Source organism: Temnothorax nylanderi, unplaced genomic scaffold (genome assembly GCF_030848795.1).
Source record: "Temnothorax nylanderi isolate EJ_2023f unplaced genomic scaffold, tnyl_v1.0 TNYL_tig0030_pilon, whole genome shotgun sequence".
Lineage (NCBI taxonomy): Eukaryota > Metazoa > Arthropoda > Insecta > Hymenoptera > Formicidae > Temnothorax > Temnothorax nylanderi.
Window position 1 is genome coordinate 908,655 of NW_027249092.1, and position 22,508 is coordinate 931,162.

General features: G+C 37.3%; 1 protein-coding gene across 2 annotated transcripts in view; it reads right to left on the reverse strand.

Moving 5' to 3' along the window:
• Positions 1-638: 638 nt before the first annotated feature.
• The window catches only part of LOC139770489 (homeobox protein abdominal-A homolog), a 32,945-nt gene continuing 11,075 nt past the window's right edge, over positions 639-22,508 (reverse strand). The window contains exons 3-4 of one of the 2 annotated variants that reach the window (XM_071702480.1): positions 8,863-9,200; positions 639-8,765 (exon numbers count right to left, since the gene is read on the reverse strand). In XM_071702480.1, the coding sequence (XP_071558581.1) occupies positions 8,715-8,765; positions 8,863-9,200 (389 nt within the window). In that variant the 3' untranslated portion in view covers positions 639-8,714. Of the gene's footprint in view, positions 9,201-22,508 lie in introns of both variants that reach the window. The other variant, XM_071702478.1, reaches the window with a different exon arrangement.

A 22,508-nucleotide genomic window follows, 5' to 3' on the forward strand; every position in this document is an offset into this window, starting at 1 on the left:
TTTCAATGTTCCACCCTTGCAAGCGTAAAAGTGGCGAAAATTCGATGAGATGTAGGAATGGAAATCTAAAAGAGGATAGAAACAAAAGTTTGTCCTCCTCACGTATGGCCGAAATTTGCCATTAAAATGTACATTTTTACATGTAAGAGAGAGTTAACTTGGTGATTTCTTTACTCTATCTTTATCTTCTTCCTTTTCTTATTTTCATGTCTTAATAAGATAATTAAGACGAAAAATTATACAAAACTTAAATGCTCCATTTTGTAGAAGAAACTGCTATAAATTCGAGTCTTCGTGATGGAAAAGTAAGAATGTGTCTATCTTGGATATAGGTAGTAATCCAATGTTCCGCTAAATATAAAAGATAACAAGATGGAAAAATAATGAAAGAATTTAAAACGCTTGAAATATATCTCATTGTCACATCTCTATTTCCCTCGTCGTAAATATACGCCATTTTCGTGTATTTATTTGTCAAGATTTGAGTTTATCAAAATTATTATAGCTTCGTCTACCTCTACTAAATGATGCTCTTTAAACATGAATTGGTTTAAGTCACTTACGATTATATACATATACGGTGAAAAAGAAAATAATAACAGAATGGTGAGTTTTATTACAGGAATAAAACAAGCATCCATAATTTACTATATGCTTTTATTTCGTTTGTAATATCATAGATAGCTTACGAATATAATTCTACATCAAGTTTTGAAAATGGATACATTTACATTCATTGTCAATGAATTACCACCTCGCTCGCCATCATCATCGTTATCATCATCGTCGTCAATCTCGTCACCAGCTCTCGTCGTACGGTATAATACTAATCATTAATAGTCAATAGACATGAGACTCCATTATTTCATTACTCCTATTACTTAACGTGGTAGGTAGGTAGGTATTGAAGGACAGCTACGCTCGCTTATCGTTACATTATTACGTTAATTGGGTATCATCGATACGTTAAGACCCGCGGATTCATTCATCTTAATTAATTTTCTCTTGCGGCTCTTCATTCACTGGGCGATGTTAACGTTAGGGTGGTGTTTAATATTTACATCGAGAATTGTTGAAATAATGTACGGCTTTCCATCCATTCGATAGACATAAAATTAATGATTAAAAGATTAAAAAATCTGCATTTGTGGATTATTTTAAAAAGTACGAGAGAATAGAATAAAAAAGGGCTCAAATTAAATTGAAATTGACAATTAACTTCTCTCACTTACGAAGTTTCGCAGTATTATTGCGTGATATCACGAAAGAACAGAAAGAGACTGCGCTGAATCGGCTGTAACTTTGAGCAAAGACATTGCAGAATCTCGGAAATGAATATTTCTATAATTCGATTTCCATCGTTATTGATAAAAATGTGCACAGGCCCGGACTTACTGTTTTTATTGTACGAAATACAACATCTCGTCATTATATTTAAACAATAAACAACATTTAATTAAACAATCGGAGCAGAACAAGTGTCCGTTAGACATAACTCTTGGATTTATGTCAACAACTTCGAGGAATTTTTCTTTAATCAAAGCGTTCGATGACAGGAAGAGCAACGAAATGTCGTCGTGATGAAATACGTTTCTGCGTAAAATTTTTCACGCACAGTTTCTGACAAAAAATGAGAAGATCCTTTGTTCTGTCAAAACGAACAATGAAGAACATTTTAGACCGAATTTCTCCAAGTTTCGTCAGATTATAACAAGCGCGAAAGATCAAGAAAGCTATTATATTATATACAGGACGCGCTGCCATAGGAAGATCATTAAAAAAATTCGAGACGTAAAAAAGCTGCCACAACAAAAAAAATAACATTTAATGTGTATATAAAAACTGATTAGCTTATCACTTTACGGAATCAGTTGTGAGCAACGTCAATGGCAAACAATTACCAAAAATAACAACAAAGACAGTCAACACATTCTTGCGAACGAACAGAAACATTTTAAATATGTTCAACATTGTCTGATGTTATTAAAATCCCAAACAGCAATCTAGTCAACAGTTAATTTTTGCATACTCACAGTCGATTCCAACCTCAAGTGCCCAGATTTGTGTTCACGCTAGCCGGACACACCGTTACACTAGTACACACAGGTCGAATGAACAAATGCAATAAGTATAATACAACCAGTTGCGCGAAGGACAACGAAATTGTTCCGTACCAATCATCAGCGTTTAGTTGCCAAAGAAGAAGACTAGAATTAGTTTCTTTTTTTCGGCAATCGCGAGATATTTCAACGAAATCGTTAGTGCCTGTTAAGCTTAGAGATTGCGGTACGCAACAGCATCATCATCTTCGAGTACAGAATATTAAAAATCTACATAATATATCTATATAAAAAATACGCATCGAAACAATAGAGACGACAAGCGATATATTCACACTATGCTATCATTAAAAAAAATTCGTCAGTACCTTTCTTTTCACATTAACAAAAACAAATATACGAAAAAAAATACGTAAAATAAACAGCTCATAAATAAACAATGACATCTATAGATAAAGAAAATATAACAAACAATTTTTTTCTCATCTCAATCCTACGTTTCGCCAGACGGATTTGGCTACTTGTTTCATAAATAACTTTTCTTCTTTTAACCAATACGTGGCGCTTATCGCGAAGAATAGGTCTAATTAATTTCAATTTTGCCAATAGATTCGCATTTGCTTACAAATAATACGATGTGATTTACGCTGAATATTTCACGCTCTCTCTCTGACATACACATACACATACACACACACACATGCGCGCACATTCTCTCTCTCTCTCTCATATTATGCCATCATTACTTTCGCACGTCCATGCAACCCTTTTTGTCCTCAAAAGCAAAACCTCTTCCACTACTCATACACGCACATTAAATGTTACTACATCGTTTAACCAATGTTTGAGCCACACTCTAGTGTTCGTTCTATATTTATTAATTCGGATAAGAGAAGTCCTCGCGCGGGGTTTGGGAAGTGGAGACTGGGTGGGGGTTTGCTTCAATAAATATTTTTGCATTAATGTCGAAGAACCGGCCGTGGCCACGCGAATTCAAGAAAGACGTGTACGCGAGTTTGGCAAGTCGGGCAATGTTGTACTACTAACATATTATGTGTTTCCTTTTTTTTAACGTTTCAGTTAACTATACCTAGTCGGTACTATCAATTCGATATAGTACACATCTACGATAATGGTAAGATTAGAGCGAGTATATAAATGGCAGAGAGGTAGAAGCGGAAAGGAAAAGGAATGAGGAGGAGGAGGAGGAGGAGGACAGATCGAAGGAACAAGGAGAAAAGGGAAGAGGATGGGAAAGCATTATGAACGTTATATGATATGATTATGCGTCAGTTATTTGGAATAATATTCTATAACCATATAGAGAGTTGCTGCAGCTAGCTTAGATATAAGCCAAGAGAAAGCTTCATATGTGGACGGCGCCCGCACAATTTTTACTCTAAAATTTCCGCCTTATACCTCTACACTCTTCCGATCCATGCGAAAGATTCGAGAAGGGATCTCATTGATTAGGATACATCGGATGCAGACTAATTCGTGTAATTTAGAAAATCACGAATTAAATCCGTGACAATATACTTTCTAAGAGTCTTATGTACCTGTAATGCCAATTTCCAAACAAGTCGATCGTTTTTTTCCTTTTTAAAGTTACTCGTATACCCATTGTAAAAATATAAAGCGAGCAGTTACAACGCTCGTCAAAATTCCACATCAACAATGTTTATAAGCGATCAACGAAGCAGCTCAAACGAAATTTCCTGGAACTTTTTCTCAGATAAAGTAATATAGTCACACAATAACTGATTATCGTCGTTAAGACAAGATTTGTGATTCGAGACTTTCTAGAAGAGAAATGCGTAATGGCGTATAGAAGAGAAATCACTAATCCTCATCATCGATCCGTTTCTCAAGTCCAACACTATGGTCGACGTCTGACGTATGCGCGCAAAAAGTGGCGCGACTCCGTACGTCGATGTCATCCCCTTTATTCGCCACACACACCGCCTCGCTAAGAGTTAAGGACTTAATGTATATCGTAAATAGAAACTAACACGGCCGCCATAAATCTCATCGTCCCATACTGTACAAATTCTTCGGACTAAGTTTTAATAATAATTATTATTACGCATTACGTATATCTCTAATTTGTCGGACGTATTGGCGCCGCCATCGTCGCAGTACTTGCTGCTGCCACGTCGCTTAAAAATTAACGATGTCTGTATAGCAATAACATAAAAACATAACTAAGCAATAATAATGATAATAACTCATATTTAATAATAATAATATAATAAAACTAATGCTCGCACGTCCGCCTTGTAGAATCGAAAGCTACATGGCGGACCTGACGGGTAAATTTATAAAACAAAATAAAAATAATAATTAATAGTGATGATGATGATAATGATAATAATATAATAATAATAATAGTTCGTAAATAAAGTCATGTATTTATAAAGCTTTTCTATAAATAGATACACCGATTCTCGGAGCTAACCGCGTCACGTGCGTCCCTCTCATTTTTCGATTCCACGATATTACTTCTTTTTTTTTGTTCCGTATACAATGAGCCGGAGTATGTTCAGGCGCGATCGTACTTCTCTTTTTTTTTTACATTCCGACAGAACAACCGAAAGATCCATGGGCTACGGCCACGAAATATACAATAATTACGTTGTGTACTCTTAACACGATAACAGATTACGTGGAGTGGAACCGATATACAAATATGTGTGTTGTGTTGTTCCATAATATTTTTTGTATATCTATATGCGTAAGTCGAGTACAAGCACGAAATATGGCTCGACATATGTGATGATCATATCGATGTGCAATAAAAAGATATTATTTTTAGTCAAGAACATTTGTTCTTATTTAAATAAAAATATTTCAAAAATTATAATGCAACTTTCCTTTCGTATATATGAATTAAACATTTAATGTACCTTCTACCGTAGATTTTGCAGATAAATCTAAATGGAAAGATATAATTAAAAATGGGTCGTATCCTAATTGATTTATTACAATTTACACTTACATTTTATATATAAATTAGTAAATGTAATTAATCAATTAATTAAATTTAATTAATAGTTTCGTTAATCATTAATGACTATTATCTCCGAAATACATCGCTATTATCATTATGAAACGCACCATTATAGTGCCTTAGCAGGCTATATAATTTTTTTAATTTGAATAATAGTTTAAAGTATATTCCGCGAATATTTTAATTAGATACGTTGTAATTACTGAGCACGTTGTAACATCCGTAAATGCGACCATATTTCTGCGAGTGCTCTCGTTACCTTATTGAAACCTAATTTCTGCAAAACTGTTTAATCTTACACACGCATATATTATGTTCTACTTCATCTTTTTTCATTTTGCACATTACACGTTAAAACACTATTACGATTACGGTATGTAAGTAGGTACTTCGCTATGTGAGGAGATACGTGAGTACATCATACGTGCGGACTCACACGCGCAGCTTAATCATTACATTACGTATGGGAATATTATTTATAGTATTATTTTTGTTTAGTTTAGGTAAAATTAGCGGTAGAGTATTAATACGAATACGTTTTTTCCTTCAATTTATTTAGGTGTGCTTTTTTGCTTTGATTACGGACGTCTATTTGGAGCTGCTCGCCGTTATTTATGCTATTTTCTCATTCAATTAGATTAACAAGGTATTTTTTCCCCTCAGTTTACGTACTTGTTTAAATGTATCCTAAGATCTTACCGCACCCGAAAAAATTCTACCTTGATGCGCGATACAACAGATTTTCTTTTTCTTTTGTCCATATATATAATATATACTTATTACTTTTAATAATATATAATATGGTATTGTGTACAATATGATTTTACGTCATTATAAATTAGGCGATCCATGCAATAGATTCTGATCTTGATCTGAAAAAATGTGATTTTCTTGCCAGATTTTACCTATTTTTCATTCATATAAATATATATTGATAAAATTTAATCTAAAGGTATATACATATACAATATGTATATACATATTTAGATTAAAATCTTATCTGTTTATAACAAATAATAACAAATACAATATATTTTTTATTTTTCTTTGCAATAATTATGAAATCAATAAAAAATGAACACATTGTGTTGCTTAGCATTAAACAACAATATGTTTATTTTCAATTTTATAGCTATTAAATTAAGAGTAGCACTATATACTTCGGATAAAATTTGTTCAAGACTTCTATGATAAAGAATCAAGACCTATGCATCGATCGCGCTAATATGAAGGAGAAAAAAATAATTAGGCAATAATTTATATATCGGTTATTCCTTTTATGTTTATCTTTTCCTTTTTTTACGAACTCTAAGTAAGTAATACCAACAACGGGTTCTATATCTATGGAAAAGTCTACCCTGACACCAAATTACGTATTTAATGTACTAAGAGTGAGATACTCGTCCGGTAATGTGGTTCGTGTTTCTCGTACGTACATACGAGCGTGTATCCATGTGTAGCTTACTTTCTCCCGCGTTTGTTGCTCTTTTTTTTCATCAAAATTATTGTGTACTCACGAACATTTACATGTACCTATAATTTCCAATATACGGTTGAAAAGAAAATAATAATAAAAAAATGCGCAAATTATAATTCAAACGATTAATTGATTGAGTGTTACACAGAAATTATATTATGAAATTCAGCATGCAAAACATTTTATCCCAACTTTAGGTAAATGATTAAAGCATTCTCTCGAAATGTTAACGTAGATTAACTGTGTGTTACGTGTACATGTGTATATGTATAATTTTTTCTTGTTTATCGACACGGCAGGATAATCGAGACAATTACTAGTTGTCAGAATCTTGACAAAGCGCGGTTGCCAAGCATATTGTACAGTTATTTACCATCTATATCACGCTTTCGAGAAACAATGTTCAGAAAGATATATTCTTGAGAAAACCAATGTTTATATACTCACGGCACGTTACCTCGTTCTTCAACGTCTGAATATCGTTTATGTCTTTCCATCATACATCTATATTTCTTAAATTCTTCGACAAATTTCGCGAATTCAACAATATTTTATTGCTCACGATAGAATACTACTTTTACTCACGTTGGTAAAAAAATAAATACCCTAAACTTTTATTGTGTCTAAAATAATTTACTATATTTCGTTAACAAAAAGTTTTATTTCTTGCGATTTGTCTGAATTGACATATCGGAATGGCTGGAAAACATAAGCAGTATGTTTTTCCTATATCCGTGAGTATAGGTTTTTTTGTGCGAAAATGTACCGAGCGTACCGAAAGAGTTGTTTTCAAGGAAAAAATTATTTTACCACATATACATTACATGTGCATTATTATATAATTTGTAAAATTAGATCTTTTTCTCCAAGAAAATACAAATTTCTTTATAAAACCCATATGTAGATAAAACTTGCTATACCGCCAATGACTAATCTATTTGTTCGATAAATAGTTAAAAATTTCAACATACAAAATCGGCATAAATAACATTTAGCTAATTCGTTTAAAAAGTGAACATAGTAAGCAAATATTGAATTATTTTATTGAATGAAGCGAGGAGGGGAAATGTAGGGGAAAATAGTCGTGTACGCCCGTTATTTATAATCGTAGACCGATATCTAGAAGGAGTTACCGGAAATCCGCAATCGCGCGAGAGACACGTTCGTTGTTCCAACGAGAACGTCGCAAATTTTACGCCTTTTGTAATTTCGTTTAGTGATCGTGCAAAGGAAGCGTCCACGTAACGTCGAAGGTAAAACGTTCAACGTCGAAAATGATGAAACCGTTTTCTCGAAATTGCGTCACCGTATTTCTTCCTCCGGAACGATGACGCTTCGTATAAGGTCTAGCTAATCAACGAAAATTCGCACTTGCAAGATAAGTGATGAATCGAGGATTACCTAAACTCTTATTTCGTTCGCTGGTTTCTTGTAATTGAATGCCGCTTACGGTCCGCTTACGCAGTTTGATTTAATTACTTCCTTCTCTCAGAGTTCGATCAATTAATCGCAATGTCCGGTTAATGATTCTGATTGGCCCATACGACCATTAATCCTTCAGTTTCGGCCCATTTAATTAATCTACTCACCGCCTCGACGTAATTATTGGCTCTCCATGGCAGTATCGCGCCAATTCGCACGTTCATCGCTTGATAATCGCGATGGCTCATTGTGTAGCACCCGATTAACAATATACATTATACGTTCTAGGAATCAGTCACAGGCTGAGCCCCGTGCGAGGCGGTTTCGCATGTCGCCCTTCGGGGACTAGCCAAGTAAGTACGTAGCTGGGGTGGGGTGCGTTCATTCTCTATGCTTCGAGTTTTTCTTTTTACTATCGTAACATCTACTTATCTTTCTTTCTTGCTTAAAAAAACAAAAGAGAGAACCGATTCAGCAAGGCATTCATCGCGTACCTTTTCTCGGTCGCCCAGAGAAGCTCGCGCTCTGTGTGTATCTTCCAGGCTGCCTAAATCTTCGCTATCTTCCCCCCTTGGTAAAAAAAGGGCCGATGACCGCATCCGCAAGGTCCTCTACTTGCGAGCACCGGCTCACCGACTCGAGGAAGATCACGAAAATCTTTGCATCAGATGCTTCGTACCTGTTTCTCGCGTGCGAAGATGAGAGGAAGAGAACTCAGGATCTTCTACGTGATCGACCTTACCAACTACTTCGCTTCGGAGTCTTCGTCCAGGCCGCTCCAGTCTCTTGTGTCTTCCTTAAAAGAAAGAGAGTCGGCTCAGTAAGGTATCCTATGTGGGTACCTTACTGACTGCCTTCAGAAGATCGCTTTGCGTTTTTTCCAGGCCGCTTACGTGATGCTGCTGCTGATGCTGTAGGGCGGCGCTCTGCTGCTCCTGCTGCAACTTGGCCTGTTTCTCCGCCTGCTGTTTCTTCATCATATCTTGCTCCTCGCGCTCGCGTCTGGCTTGCTCGTTGATTTCTTTGACCGCCCTTAACTCCTTTTTCAACTTCATTCGCCGATTCTGGAACCAGATCTTGATCTGTCGTTCCGTCAGGCAGAGTGCGTGCGCGATTTCTATTCGTCGTCGTCGCGTCAAATAGTGGTTGAAGTGAAATTCTTTTTCTAATTCCAATGTTTGGAACCGCGTGTACGTTTGCCGACCTCTGCGCCTCGGGCAGCCATTCGGACCTGAAAATGGTAAGAAATCTAATTTTTGAGATCACTCGATAGTCTCTAGACTCCTCTCTTCGTAACAAATTGTAACATTAATGTGCGAACAAATTTATGCAAATATAAATTTTAAAATTTTCACAATTATTTTTACTCTAAAAATTAACTTTTTCTTCGCATTATTAAAATACTAAAATATGTTAAATTAAAAAGCATAAATATATTAAAAGAACGAAATAGTATAAATATATTCCATATTTCTATAATAAGAAATTATAACGCATCTTAAATAATTTTTTTTTATGGAGCGTAAAATCTATCTTACTAACAGCAACAATAATTCCAACTAACAGTAAGGATATTCTCCTCTGTTTCTAACTGATGATCTTAAATGGTCTTCACAGCCTATCACAAATTTTAACTCTCTCCTACCTTTCTCTCTCTCCGAAAAGAAAAAAATGTTCTTTGGACCTACCGCTTATTGTGAGGGTTAAAAAAGAATGAATAAAAATAGAAAGTTCCCAGGAAGCTCTCACGAAAGTTACTCACAACGAACCCTTTCTAGTGCTACTTCACTCGGTTAACTTTCTCCAAGAGAGTTGATGTCATAAACAAGGATACAGGCGACTTTAAATTTTTTTACGAGTTTTAAAGATACGAATCGAAACGTCGGGTGCGCAGGTAAAAAAACTTTGCGCGATGTTACGGGACCTGCTTCGAAACAGTTTCTACGACAGCACGTGTTGCTTATAGTTAAATGACAGTAATAACAATTAAAATCAAATATAAAATAAATTTATTACAAATAAAAAATTGTGAGGTAAATTTAACTATAATACATCTAAATGGTCTCTTTATACATTTATAACGTCATTGCTGAATTTCGAATATATTTTCGTAATCAATTCAATTCAAAGGTAACTTCACTTTCAGTTGTCGCCACGGGCGACGAGCATCTCTTTTCTGAGGATCGCGAAGAAACCGGTTCTTTAGTGCAAAGAGTGGACAGCCATAATACCATCATTCGCGGAGCGACGCTGAGTGGCCATATTACTGCCTCGTGATGAAGCAAATGCGTGCTACTGACCAATAAAAGATAGCAAGACTTTTCTTTCCGATTATTTTACGAGAATACGAAGATTGTACGGTAAAAAGTGTCGAAAATTAATTATTAAATTGGTTAGAACTCGAAGGTGATACGTAGAACAATTAGTCACATCAGGTGCATTGAAAACTATACATATAGGTACTATACATAAAAGCATTTCAGTTTTTATTTAATAACCACATAAAATAAAGATTTTTCTTTATCAAAATTTTACGATTTAATGAGCAAGGGTGGTTTACTGTCGAAAATTTAAAAACTTTGAAAAAAATATGTAATTTTATTTTTGTTAAAAGTTAATTTTGGACTTGCTATAGATTTATAATCAAGAAGATCGTATTACTTGAGATATTGCACATCCATTTTCATGAATAGATAAAATCAAAGCATGGTATAATCATACATTATAGAAGTCAGTATAATACTATTCATGAGATCATGAGGCTGATTAGCAAGCGATCACATATTACACTCAAGTTATGGGCAATTTACGTAATATACAGATATAGCTGACGTGATTTGCTTACACCTTGCGGAATAGTAATATATGTTGAGAAATCGGATTAACAAATGGCAAAGGGGGTATTACCCTACGACAGATTTAAGCCGTATTTTCTATCTTCCGTCATAACGATACTCGTGCTATAGCGATCGAGCGCTCAAATGACACGCACGTGCGCAATTCCCGATGCAGGATGACCCATCAAATACGTATCGCTCCGGGGCGAGCAGAAAACTCTTGGAGAATGCAGAGAATGCTGATATTGAATTCAGCATGGCCGTTCTCGCCAGCGCGCGGTCCACGAGCCCCGCGTCGGTGTACGCGTGTACCTGAATCAGCGACCACACTCACGAATTCCGCTTTTTACGTACGTGTGGTGGGACCGGCCGCGTCTGTATTAGTGCGAATCAACACCGTTTTTAGCGCGGCCGTGTGCGTCAGTTTGGCACACGTACGTCCGTTGCAGCCACGGGGTGGTTACCGAAGCCCGAAGGGTGGGACATAGGTTACCTTGGCAACCAGAGGGGAGATCATTCTATCCTCCTGGCGGCATATCACGCGGCGGCAAGCCTAGCACAGCAGCCAGAAAACTCTTGGTTGCATCCTCTCCACCGACCCTAGGAGGGCCCGTCACGTCCGTCTTAGAAGACGGGTGAACTTGATTGCGCCCACTCCATTCGCCATAAATATGGCCCATCGGCGAAGCGCTGGGTGTGCGAGCATTATCAATAATTTCGACGGAGAAAACTAATGCCGCTGTGCCAGAATTTATCCGGCGAGAATAAAGTTGCGCGCCGAGATGGAGGCTTACCAGAAGCCACGAAACGGATATTCGTTCGATGAGACTAACAAAAACTTTTGCTTTTCTGAAATAAAAATCCAAAATATCTTTAGAGAATAATATAGACGATAGTTAATGCAATTAACAATTTCCTTTGCGTACATAAAGATATAAAAATTCAGAGACTTCTTTTTAAATACGTTACCGTAAAAAGATAGAAACTCATGCATGGAATATTAAAGATAGATATCGTTTATCTGTGAAGTCTCGCAAAGTGTTAATTAGCGTTCTGTCGTAAATGATTCAGAGACAAATAAATTATAGTCAATTGCCAGTGGTCCATTGCCACTCTACAGAAGGGCGACACGATGAGACGCGCGCACAGAAATACGCCATTATGGATGGCACAGGCCTGTGTCTAATTACGGTCATATACTAAGTTTAATATCTGCTTTAGGTCTGCTTTAGCATGCAGCTCGGGGCTCGGGGAACAATCGTGGATATTGTGGAAGTTTGTCAGGCTATGTTCGCCAGTCTGTACCACTACGCATCCAGATTTGATCAAATCGACCTATGCCATTTTTTATATAACTACTCAAAGAACTCCTTACTTTGCATTAAAAAATAACGAATGTTTATATTTGATTAAATCTTTTCGATGTCGTTTCATTAGACAAGCTACATGAAGAACCAAGATGTAATTATTGGCATTTTTTTCTATAAATAATCAGCAACCCGTGCTCTCTTAGATCTATTAAATTATATATTGAGCAGTCCATTTGATATTGCCAGATGCCCACAGATGCTTTCGCGTCTACGAAGCGACTCATTTAGCGCGATCAATATTATCATCACTATGTAAATGAATCAGTATTAAGTCTTAACACTGTAGCTTTATTCTTTCAATCGAAGCATCAAGTGCGAACTGAGAACGAATGTCTGTAACTTATTAATGAATCACGCACTAAAACTCTAAAATATCATGTAGATTCCATCCAAAGATTAGCTGGCCTTTAGACTATCCATTAATTTCACAATTTCACAATTTCACAAAAAATTTCAGCATGACGACACGCGACAGTACGGCGTTTGAAAAAAATAATATACGCGATGCCGAAGAGGCATTAGACAGATTTCGCCAACGCACTGTAGAATCTTGACAGCACCTGCAAATCGCGAACTCTCGCGTCTAGATATGTCGCGTTAGGGCCTAACCCCTCTTTGTTCGACCGCCGGAGGGACCATACGTGAGCCCCCTCAGCGATCCATTCATAAATATCTCAAAACGGCTTAATTTCGCGGCGCTGCGGGCAAATAAAATCTCGAGCCGGTGAAAAATGTAGACAGTTTGCCAGATGAAGGAGAACGGACGGGGGAGAGGAGTAGAGGGATGAGAGAGGAGATACGGCGTAGCCACGACCCACGACTCGCTTGATCGCTGTCTCGGGTCACTGCAGCCTCTGCCAGAACGATAGAGTTGGAGAGGACCGGGTAGGAGGCACGTTAAAGGAACGGGAGGGAAAAGAGGTAGAATGTGGAGGAAACAGCCGAGAGAACGAGAAAGAGTGAGAGGGGGAAGGAGAATGGATGAGATATGTAAAGGAACGAGAGGGATGGAAAGTGCCAAGCAGGAAAAATGCCCACGATAACTCCGCCGTCCGTTCCGTCGCGATTCCAGCTCCGGGTGCGATTTATGCGGCTAATCCCCGCACTTTTCTTGCCCACGTCTCGTCCAGTCGCCAGGTATCCGGTTAGGCTGTATTTCAAGGCCGTTCGCCGATTAGTCAGCTATGCCAGACGGTAGATACACCGTTGTTCTATCTGACATTAATTAAACCGCCCTTCCCCGCGCCCCGGTTTGCGAGCCCCGGCGATGCTGTTGCCGATGGTCGCAGTTATCGGAAACATAAGTCGCGTGAAAAATTCCAAGTGGCTGGAATCTGGAAGATGCGACCGTGGAAGTTCGCGTTAGCGTTAACGCTCGCGAAATGTTACACGCGGGGAATTCACAGACTATGTTATAATTTCTATTCTGTAACCGATAACGCAAGGTTTTTTCTGCCGTGCAGCCATACGGGAAAGGTTATATCCTCGATTGCCAGACGGCTAGTACGTATCCGATACCACCGCGGGAAGTGCGCTATGTAAATTTTATGCAGGCTGCTGTTCGCAGGTAATTATTGTAAGCGGTACACGAAAGAGGCCCCGATTAAATCTACTCTAATTTAAAGACCAATTTAATTAAAACGCGTTTTGATCACGCTAGCTTTGATACTTGTAATTGGGTAATTTTACAAATCGAATATGTTCCTTGTAAATTGCCAAAACGCTGCTTATTCGAGTGTATCAATGATACATTGCTTTTCCACTTGGAACGTTAATCTCCGTCGTTAATATATCATTACGAAGCACAGCAAGAGACTCAAGCGATTACCTAATCAGACCTCGGAACCAAATTAGTCGGTCATTAAGGAATATTATTTCTGCACTATAAATTTCGTCGTCAAATTACTCCTCTTAATATCCTGCTCTTTTTCGTACCCGGAAAAGCAATTAGAAATTTATATTTTGTTACGAGAAAGATTCTGTCGTTTTTATTCCGATTTATGAATCGGAATGACTTAGGTCATTTCGCATATTTATTAATATTTTCGTATTCTTATTAATATCTTATTATTTTATTAAAAAAACGTTATATTCGATTGAAGAAACTAGTAACTAATAAAAGAAGAAAAAGAGTAACTAATAAGAGAAACTTTATTCTAGAACTTTAATTTGTTAAGATTATGGTAGCGTGCGTTCAATTTCAATTGAAATATGCTCAATTATAATATGTTTTCTAACGTATATAAATTATTTATTTTGTGTTATGACGTTTATAAGTTAGGATTTATAATATTGAATTAAAAGGTATCTTCATGTGTTAAAAGAAATATTTATAATCTAATTTAATGTACAATTTTTTCACACACAAGGAAAAAGTTCTTTTCTTTTTGTGTATTATAAAAATCATTCTAACAATCTCTCTTTTTACGTGAATGGAAACCGAGTGACTGAAGCAAACATCGAAAAGGGGTTATTGTTTTCAACCGCATGTCGCTGCTCGGCGAGAAGAACCAAAATCGCATGAAGGCGCGCACGAGGCGCGCGGTTGACATTTAATCGCCTCTTTAGATTTACGACGACCTGGCCCTATTGCCGCTATTACGACGCAGCAGTCTCTACCAGCTATTTTGTCCCAGTCGGAATGAATGACTGTCCAGTCTACTTGAAGTGACTGCCACTTCCCAGTTCTAAAATCTTTACGCAGCCTTATCGAATACCTACTGGTTTTGCGACAGTTTTCCTATTAATAATTTTTCTATGTAACATGGCATTCCCCATCTAGTATATAAAATTAAAATCTATGATAATTTCAAATATATAAATAAAAAACATTGAATTTAGCAGTACGCAATAATAAATCTATTACATAATTAATTAAAGCGAGTCGCCTAATTACCAGTGGTCACTAAATTACGAGTTATAATTAAATAACTAAATTATTAGTTATAAAGTAAACATATGCAAGCTGTTAAATAAACTTTCCACTTCCTAAAATACGGCTTCTGCCTTTCATAAAAATTTATTTATTATATAATTTTTGTTGTATATTCTGCATTGTTTGTCACATTGATTGTATTATATTTGTCACGATCGCAGATTACGAATTGCTTCTCTAATTTAGAAAAAAAGATTCTTTACGTACGCTACTTATATACATATATGTAAATCAGTAATCATGTTACTGGTATTACAAAGAAGATATAAGAGCTGATGTAACGAGACAATCCGAAGAGTTTTCGCCGATTTAGAAACTGGAGTATCCTCGTGCTCCGTTCGGTGGCTGCGGCACGGCCGACCTGACACTGACATTAACCACCGCGAAAACGATTTATCGCTTCCCCAGTTATCACATGGAGCGGCATACGAGTCCCCCAGAATACTTTGCAACGAAGTTACACATGGCAAACTTTCTCAATATACATGTATTATATATTTAGTAACATCAACTAACAGTTTCCAAAATGACTTATTAACTCTAGAATAAGAAATTTTATCATTTTCAATTATTTTGTATATCTAAATTCGATCAATTAAATTAGAAATCGATTAATATTGCGCCATTATGAGTGCAAGTGATAGGAGTTAAATAAATTGCTATTTGAGCAAACATAACTCCATAACAAACTTTCTTCTATAATTAATCATTAAGCGTTTAATAAAGGGTATACATTTACAACCAACAATCAGTACCAACAACTAGTACACACATTTTGACTAAAAAAAAAACAAATTTTGTTGTCAAACAATCCAAGTTTATCAACCAGTTAGATTCATATGAAAAAAGCACATGGACATTTGTACGTATACGTAAAACGACATGAACCACAAAGATGATACTAACACCACCGTGGCTGCAAGTTAGATACACAGGTGCTCGCGCACGCGTAGCGTCCATCACGGCCGGCAATAGACTTAAATCCTGATTGGTTGGACAGCTAGTAGGAGAATGTGTGTGAAGTACACAGGTACGCTGAAGGGAGCGATTTTGGTAGGACGGGGGGCAGAGATATACATATAGTATATATAGATATATATATGGAGTATAGCGTTCGTATATATATACATCGGGCGGTAATAAAGGATTCCGACAAGGATGGATGGTGAGAGGGGGAAGTTCGCTCCATTGTTCCCGGTGGAACCCAAACGCCATCCATAAGGGTGCCTCCCATTATCCGGCATGTATCTACCACACGCACACACCTCAGCGCGCTCGTGCTCATACGCGGAGGATACCTAGGGACTCTCCTGCCCTAAGATCGAGTGCGAGCGCTCAGATGCGTGGTGCGGCGGCGCCTTTCAATGGGCAGAGTTGTACCTACATGGCGGCCAACTGTGCCGCCAATAAGAGCTCTAATCTCCCACGAAATTGTAAAGTCGAGAGGAAAATTTATAAGAGAGATTCCGAAGTCGGAACAGTCGCGTCATGCGGTGATAAACGGGATCTTGAAAACTGGAGAGCTACGCAAAATGCAAACTTTGCGCGAAAATTCGAAGATAGATATAAATTATAATCAGGACAATTCTTGAAAAAATATTGGATACTGGCATCTGTTTAATTGCCTAAAATTAATGCATTGCTTTCGATATCCGTCTCTTTTTAATTATTATCTCAATTTATGGAGTATTTAAGATCATGTTACGTGTACATAAATTATATAGAATATTCGTGTGACTATTTTTTTTCTCACAAGAATGTAGAGAAACGTATCAAGATTATTTTTTATTTATATTGATAATGTTGGAATTCTTCATTAATCGCTGTTCCTGTTATGAGATTACTAAGACTGCTGAATTTCGTATGACATGTACTGTCACGTGTGTAATATGAGCATGTAGATAGCACATAAATATAATTGAGTGCTCGTGAGCAAGGTGTAAATGTCACAACAACTTCTATAAAATCGTTAACTCATCCATGCGCTGAAGGAATTCCGGTAACTATAATTTCTCGGATAGTGCCACACATCTGAAGCAAGCGTATATACCTAAAATTGCTACTGAATTTATTAAAGTAAATTATAAAATCCGCATTTCAAGAATTTATTACAATCGATCACATAATAATTTTTCTTTATTATTCAAATAAGCATGACTCGCATGCTAATTACGCTACGTGCTTTTACCTCGCCAAATAATTTCTAAGAACAGTTGGCAGTATTATCAGACTTAAAAATAATATTAGCAAAATCAACCATACTCGAAATACGCGCAATCTCATCCGGAAGGTGAAGACCGATACAAAACAAGATTAAATTTTAATTTTGTAATAAAGAATAAAGTATTAGAATGCTGTTGGCAAACATTCCTTCCCCTCTTAAAGCTCATAACGGAGGCTTGCTACCCTCTATATTCTGACTAACGGTCCCCACTCCTGCCACCGACAACAGCGCGAACAGCTACCCCCCATAGAACCCCCTAAGACTCTAATTACGGCCTTACGTCCCCACCATTTCTCTCGTTCCCTCTCTCATTCTCTCTCTCACGCCCTGCAGCGCCCTTTCCGACCATTCTCATATTTTCCGACACTCCCTGTGCTACCACACTTCACTACAATCCACCCCCTATGCCATTACATGCAAATGCCACGGTTGTCTCTTTCCGCTAATAAAAGTCGTGCCTGGTGCAATTTAGAACATCCGACGTTGGTCCACTATGGCTTCCGAAAGATACAAAACGAGACACGGAATAAGTTTGGAAAGACAGTGATGTCAAGGGTTATTACTCATTAGGAGAGTTGAAACGTAAAGTAGAGACGTGGAGCTGACCGTACGCAATTTGAACTCGATGAAAAAAAATTCAAGTAGATTTTGCAGATTAAACCGTAAGTTTGTATAATTGCATTTAATATTATTTCATCGAAATATATTAAAAATTAAAACTCGAGAAAAAAAGCCAATTTAAAAGTTTACGAATCTTACATTCTAACGTTTATTTTTTAATGGTATAAGACATTTTGAAATTTAATTGCATTTCGAAATATTAAACGAAATATATGTTAATACCAATAAAATTAAACATATGTATTATTAATCATTGAACTAAATCAATAAATCGAAAAGTTTATATCTTAAAGACTAAGATATCGCCCACAAGAGACGATATCCTTATATACGTGTGTCGCCGTAGTGAGAAATGTTAGGATCCACATAATGTTTAATCAGAGCACGTTGCGGCTTTACGATATTAGCCGGTGTTACGCACCCTCTTTCACCCTTTTCCAACCATCCCTACTGACGTCACTCGACCTGGATATTTGATAAAATGTGAGGGAACCGTCCGATTATTTTGAATTTTATAGCTTTGAAGAGTGTTTAACTTTGAAGTCGCGATCGAACGTATTTGCTTTCTACAATCTATACATTTTTTTCTTTTAATAACTTCACAAGAATCTTCATAGTAATGTAGCGATTAATAACACATTACTAAATTTCCATTAAATTGTGATTTTTTAAATGGAAAATCGGTAAATTAATCGATAAATTAAATTAATGAAAGACATTACATATCAAAGTTCTACTTGACGTACTCAAATTTGATAGATCTATTAACATCACGCCGGACTTGTTACTGATGACTTTAACCGATGACAACTCAATCAGTAAATATATACTTCTCGCTGACCTTCTCTTTTATTAGGATAAATTTAACTAACAGCAACAGAGATCCTTGACTTTATTGAGTCTGATGACTTATAATACTTCTATTGAGACTAAGGCAAACGTCATGTATAACCGAGGCATCCAAGACACATAATGTACATAGAAATAATGCGCTCTGATTTTATGTCGAGAAAAAGTATTCGTCTTCACGTTTATATGTATAAAATATACTCAGGTGGCGAATGACAACAAGTATATCTGTGTATGTTTGGCTCGGGGCGTTAGTGTACCAATGGTTTTCGCAGAACATGAATTTCGCATCGCGTCTAATAAATCGTCCCGAAGTAAATTATTCTTTGCGTTCTCGTTGGACCTTGAGAAAATTACCGCGCCGTAAATTGCGTACTTTTTCTTCTTTTATACTCTCTAATTTTGTTTACCATACACGTTTCAATCATTGTGATTCATTATGATGGATAAATCGAAAATATCCACACGATCACGATTGATAATATTCAGCTCATTTAAATTTCTTTAAGACTCTTATAAGATAAGAGCTTGTTTAGTTTGCTCAAAATCACGGAATGCTTAATTTTGTCTACGAGTAACTTATAGCCTGGGAAAGCATCGCTAGACAAATATATGCATAATAACATCAGCTGTAAGATAAAAGAACTCGTTTTGAGAGCATCGAGCATTCCTCCTCCCGCTCGGCGCCACGCACTCTCTCATTTTCTTACGCGCTTCGTCGCTGCCTCTTGGGCCCTCCGCTTTAGCTCGGACATATCACGCGAACAAAGGGGATTCCGGGCACATGCGCACTCGATTCCTAGCACTGGTAACGATTCTAGCTCCTGTTATAGCCAAGCGCACCCTCCGGTTCTCTCTCCCTATCTCTCCTTCTTTTCTCTTCTTCTCTTTTAGCCAGCCACCGACTCGGGGCACAAGGTACGGAAGTAACTTCTGTATACGGTGAAAAAGCAGTGCGCGAATGTGTGAATGTGTACACGAACGTCGAACGGAGGTAGGATGCGCGTTGTAATATTTGAGAATCATACCGAGATGCGCGTACCACGTGCGGATGCAGATGCAGAAGAAAATGTGTATGCGCTTTCGAATATATATACCACTAATGAATGTAATATAGATGCGGCAACACACACATATCTATATATACATATGTCAATATATCGGTAACAAACAGATACGTAACGCATACGTGGGTAGTTTAGGGTGGGATAGGAGCGAGCAAAAATGAAGAGGAATGGTAGGTACGCGCCGACACGAAAGAAGCTGGAAATGGAGCCCTTACTTTTTATCGAGAAATAACAGACGTGATAAGCTATATCAGAGGTGCACCGTGAAACAGCATACTCTGGGTGATATCTAAACCGAATCGTTCTATGATACTATTCCACCTATTCCACCTATCGTGGAGCCTCCGGAAACTGCTGCCGTCGGAGTCTTTAAAAGAATACGATCTATTAACTATTGCCATGCTATCAAAACCATAACGATCGCCATCTTCAATAAAAGCTTAATTACACAGGAAACGAAGCCTTGCACTCTAAAAGGAAGATAAGATACAACAAATGCATACGTTCGTTCATCCGTCAATGCAATTGATTTATGCCGAGCTTGGCTGACTAGAAGAGATAAATCCATTTTCTTGTAGGAAAATTACGGGTAACTATGATGATAAGAAATATTTTATTATGATAAATTAGAAGATAAATGCTATTCCCGCATTTACAAGCGCGAATAGCTCAAAGCATAGATTATATACAAATCGCTTAAGGCAACGGATCGTCTTACAAACGATTGAACTCTAGCGCCTCGTAACAGTAACTCTATCCCGTCGGGTGAAACGTATAATCCCCCTCAAAGGTACCCTATTATACGTTGTATAAATAATACGTTCGACAAACAAGTGTCCGACTTGCTACACGGGGGTACACGGGGGTTTAGCCGCATGCTGAAATGCAAATTTACGGATGTCGCGATTTCTAGCAATTACAACGTCGCGCCTGTGACATTATTAGAGGATAGGCGTATACCATTCGCCATTGGCCATCTCGTGGCATAGATTACACAAAAGTCCCTCGGGAAGCGGTGTTACCCTACTGTCGAACCCCTACGTTTCACCCCTGTCCCCCCTCCCACCGTTGATCCCTCTTTTCCCCCATCCCCGGGTGTCTCCATACGAACTCGCCGGTCCTTCCCCTGGATACATCCGTGGCTAAAGGTCTATATCGCGCACCGTCAAACCTGCCCGAATTGCTCGTCGTCGTGTTATGCAAACGGCCGCATTTTGTTACGATAGCGCCTGCCGTGGGTCGTCCTCCGCCGCCGTGTTATGCCTCGCAGCGCGGCGCAAAGAAGCTGAGGAGCACGCTCCGCTCGGCGGAGAGCTCGTCGGTATGTAGCTGTACGGCTTACGCTGCGCCCGTCGAGCACGTTTTCTCGTCCGGACAAGATCGTTCCGTATGTCAGCGCCGTACATTTCCGTAACTACGCGGACGACGTTTCTCCCAGCGTCGGGCTCGTATGAGCTTTCCCGCGAAAATATGAAACACCTTAAGACTCGTCGGCTCCTTTATCTTCCGCTTCCCCGCTCCCCGTATAATGGAATACTTCGAGCGTAGTGATGCGAGTAATGGCATCGGAACAACGCCGTCTTAATCTTCGCATTGAGTATTACAACACGTTATAAATATGCCGTCGAATTCTTCGAAATATGAAAATTCGCGAAAATTTTGAGTCGAATTCACGTGATCGCTTCTGGATTTATTTGAAAGATCGACGCTACCGAGCGATAAGCATGTATCGAGCACTGTTTGTTTAAAATAATTTAATGAGATTACAACGGCATTCGAGCTGATAATGATATCGTTGTTTAGAGTTTCATTTGACGCCATAACACTCCATTAAAGCGATAGTTCGTTCTTTGATCAATGAGAAAAATTGCGATTCTCTAAAGTTCGACTCTTTCCATACTAGATACGTTTTTCCAAATTATGTAAATTAAATATAACATAAAATAAAAATTATTTTAGGTTATTTGTTAATATCATAATCTCTTGCATTTTTGTACATGTATAATTTTCATATATTTTTTTGTTTACCTACCTTTTTATAAAATTTCAACAATCATAAATAAACATATTTTTTATTCATAAGATAGAAAGCTTCGAAATTGTAGTCTCCTGCTTACTACTTAATTTATGATTGAACAAATTTTCGCTTATCAAAAAATATGACTTTAGCATCACGCTCTAAAGTGCATTCACCAATACAAATACATTTACAGTTATTAATAGCTTTGCTGTAAACAAATCAATCTATAAAATTACTTTAACAAACTTGAATTATTACAAGATGAAAACATATTGCAGATATCACTTTGATAATTGCATATTTTAAAACCCTTCAATAAGATATAAAAAATATATATTTTATTTCATTTTAACCACAAGTTAAACATATATACTAAATATGAAAAATGGTTTTTTTATTGTGAAAAATGTTGCCTATTGAATAACGTTAATTTGAGGTATTTATTATACATCAGTGAACGCAAGGAATTGACATTCAAAACTATATTTCTAATTATCCAATCATGAACATTATTCATGTAGAGTTAAAAATGGTACACGAAAGCTTCATGTAAAAAAGTGCAATTTTCAACGCTCATTTATATTCACCTGTAAAGTTCATGGCACAAAAGTCCCAA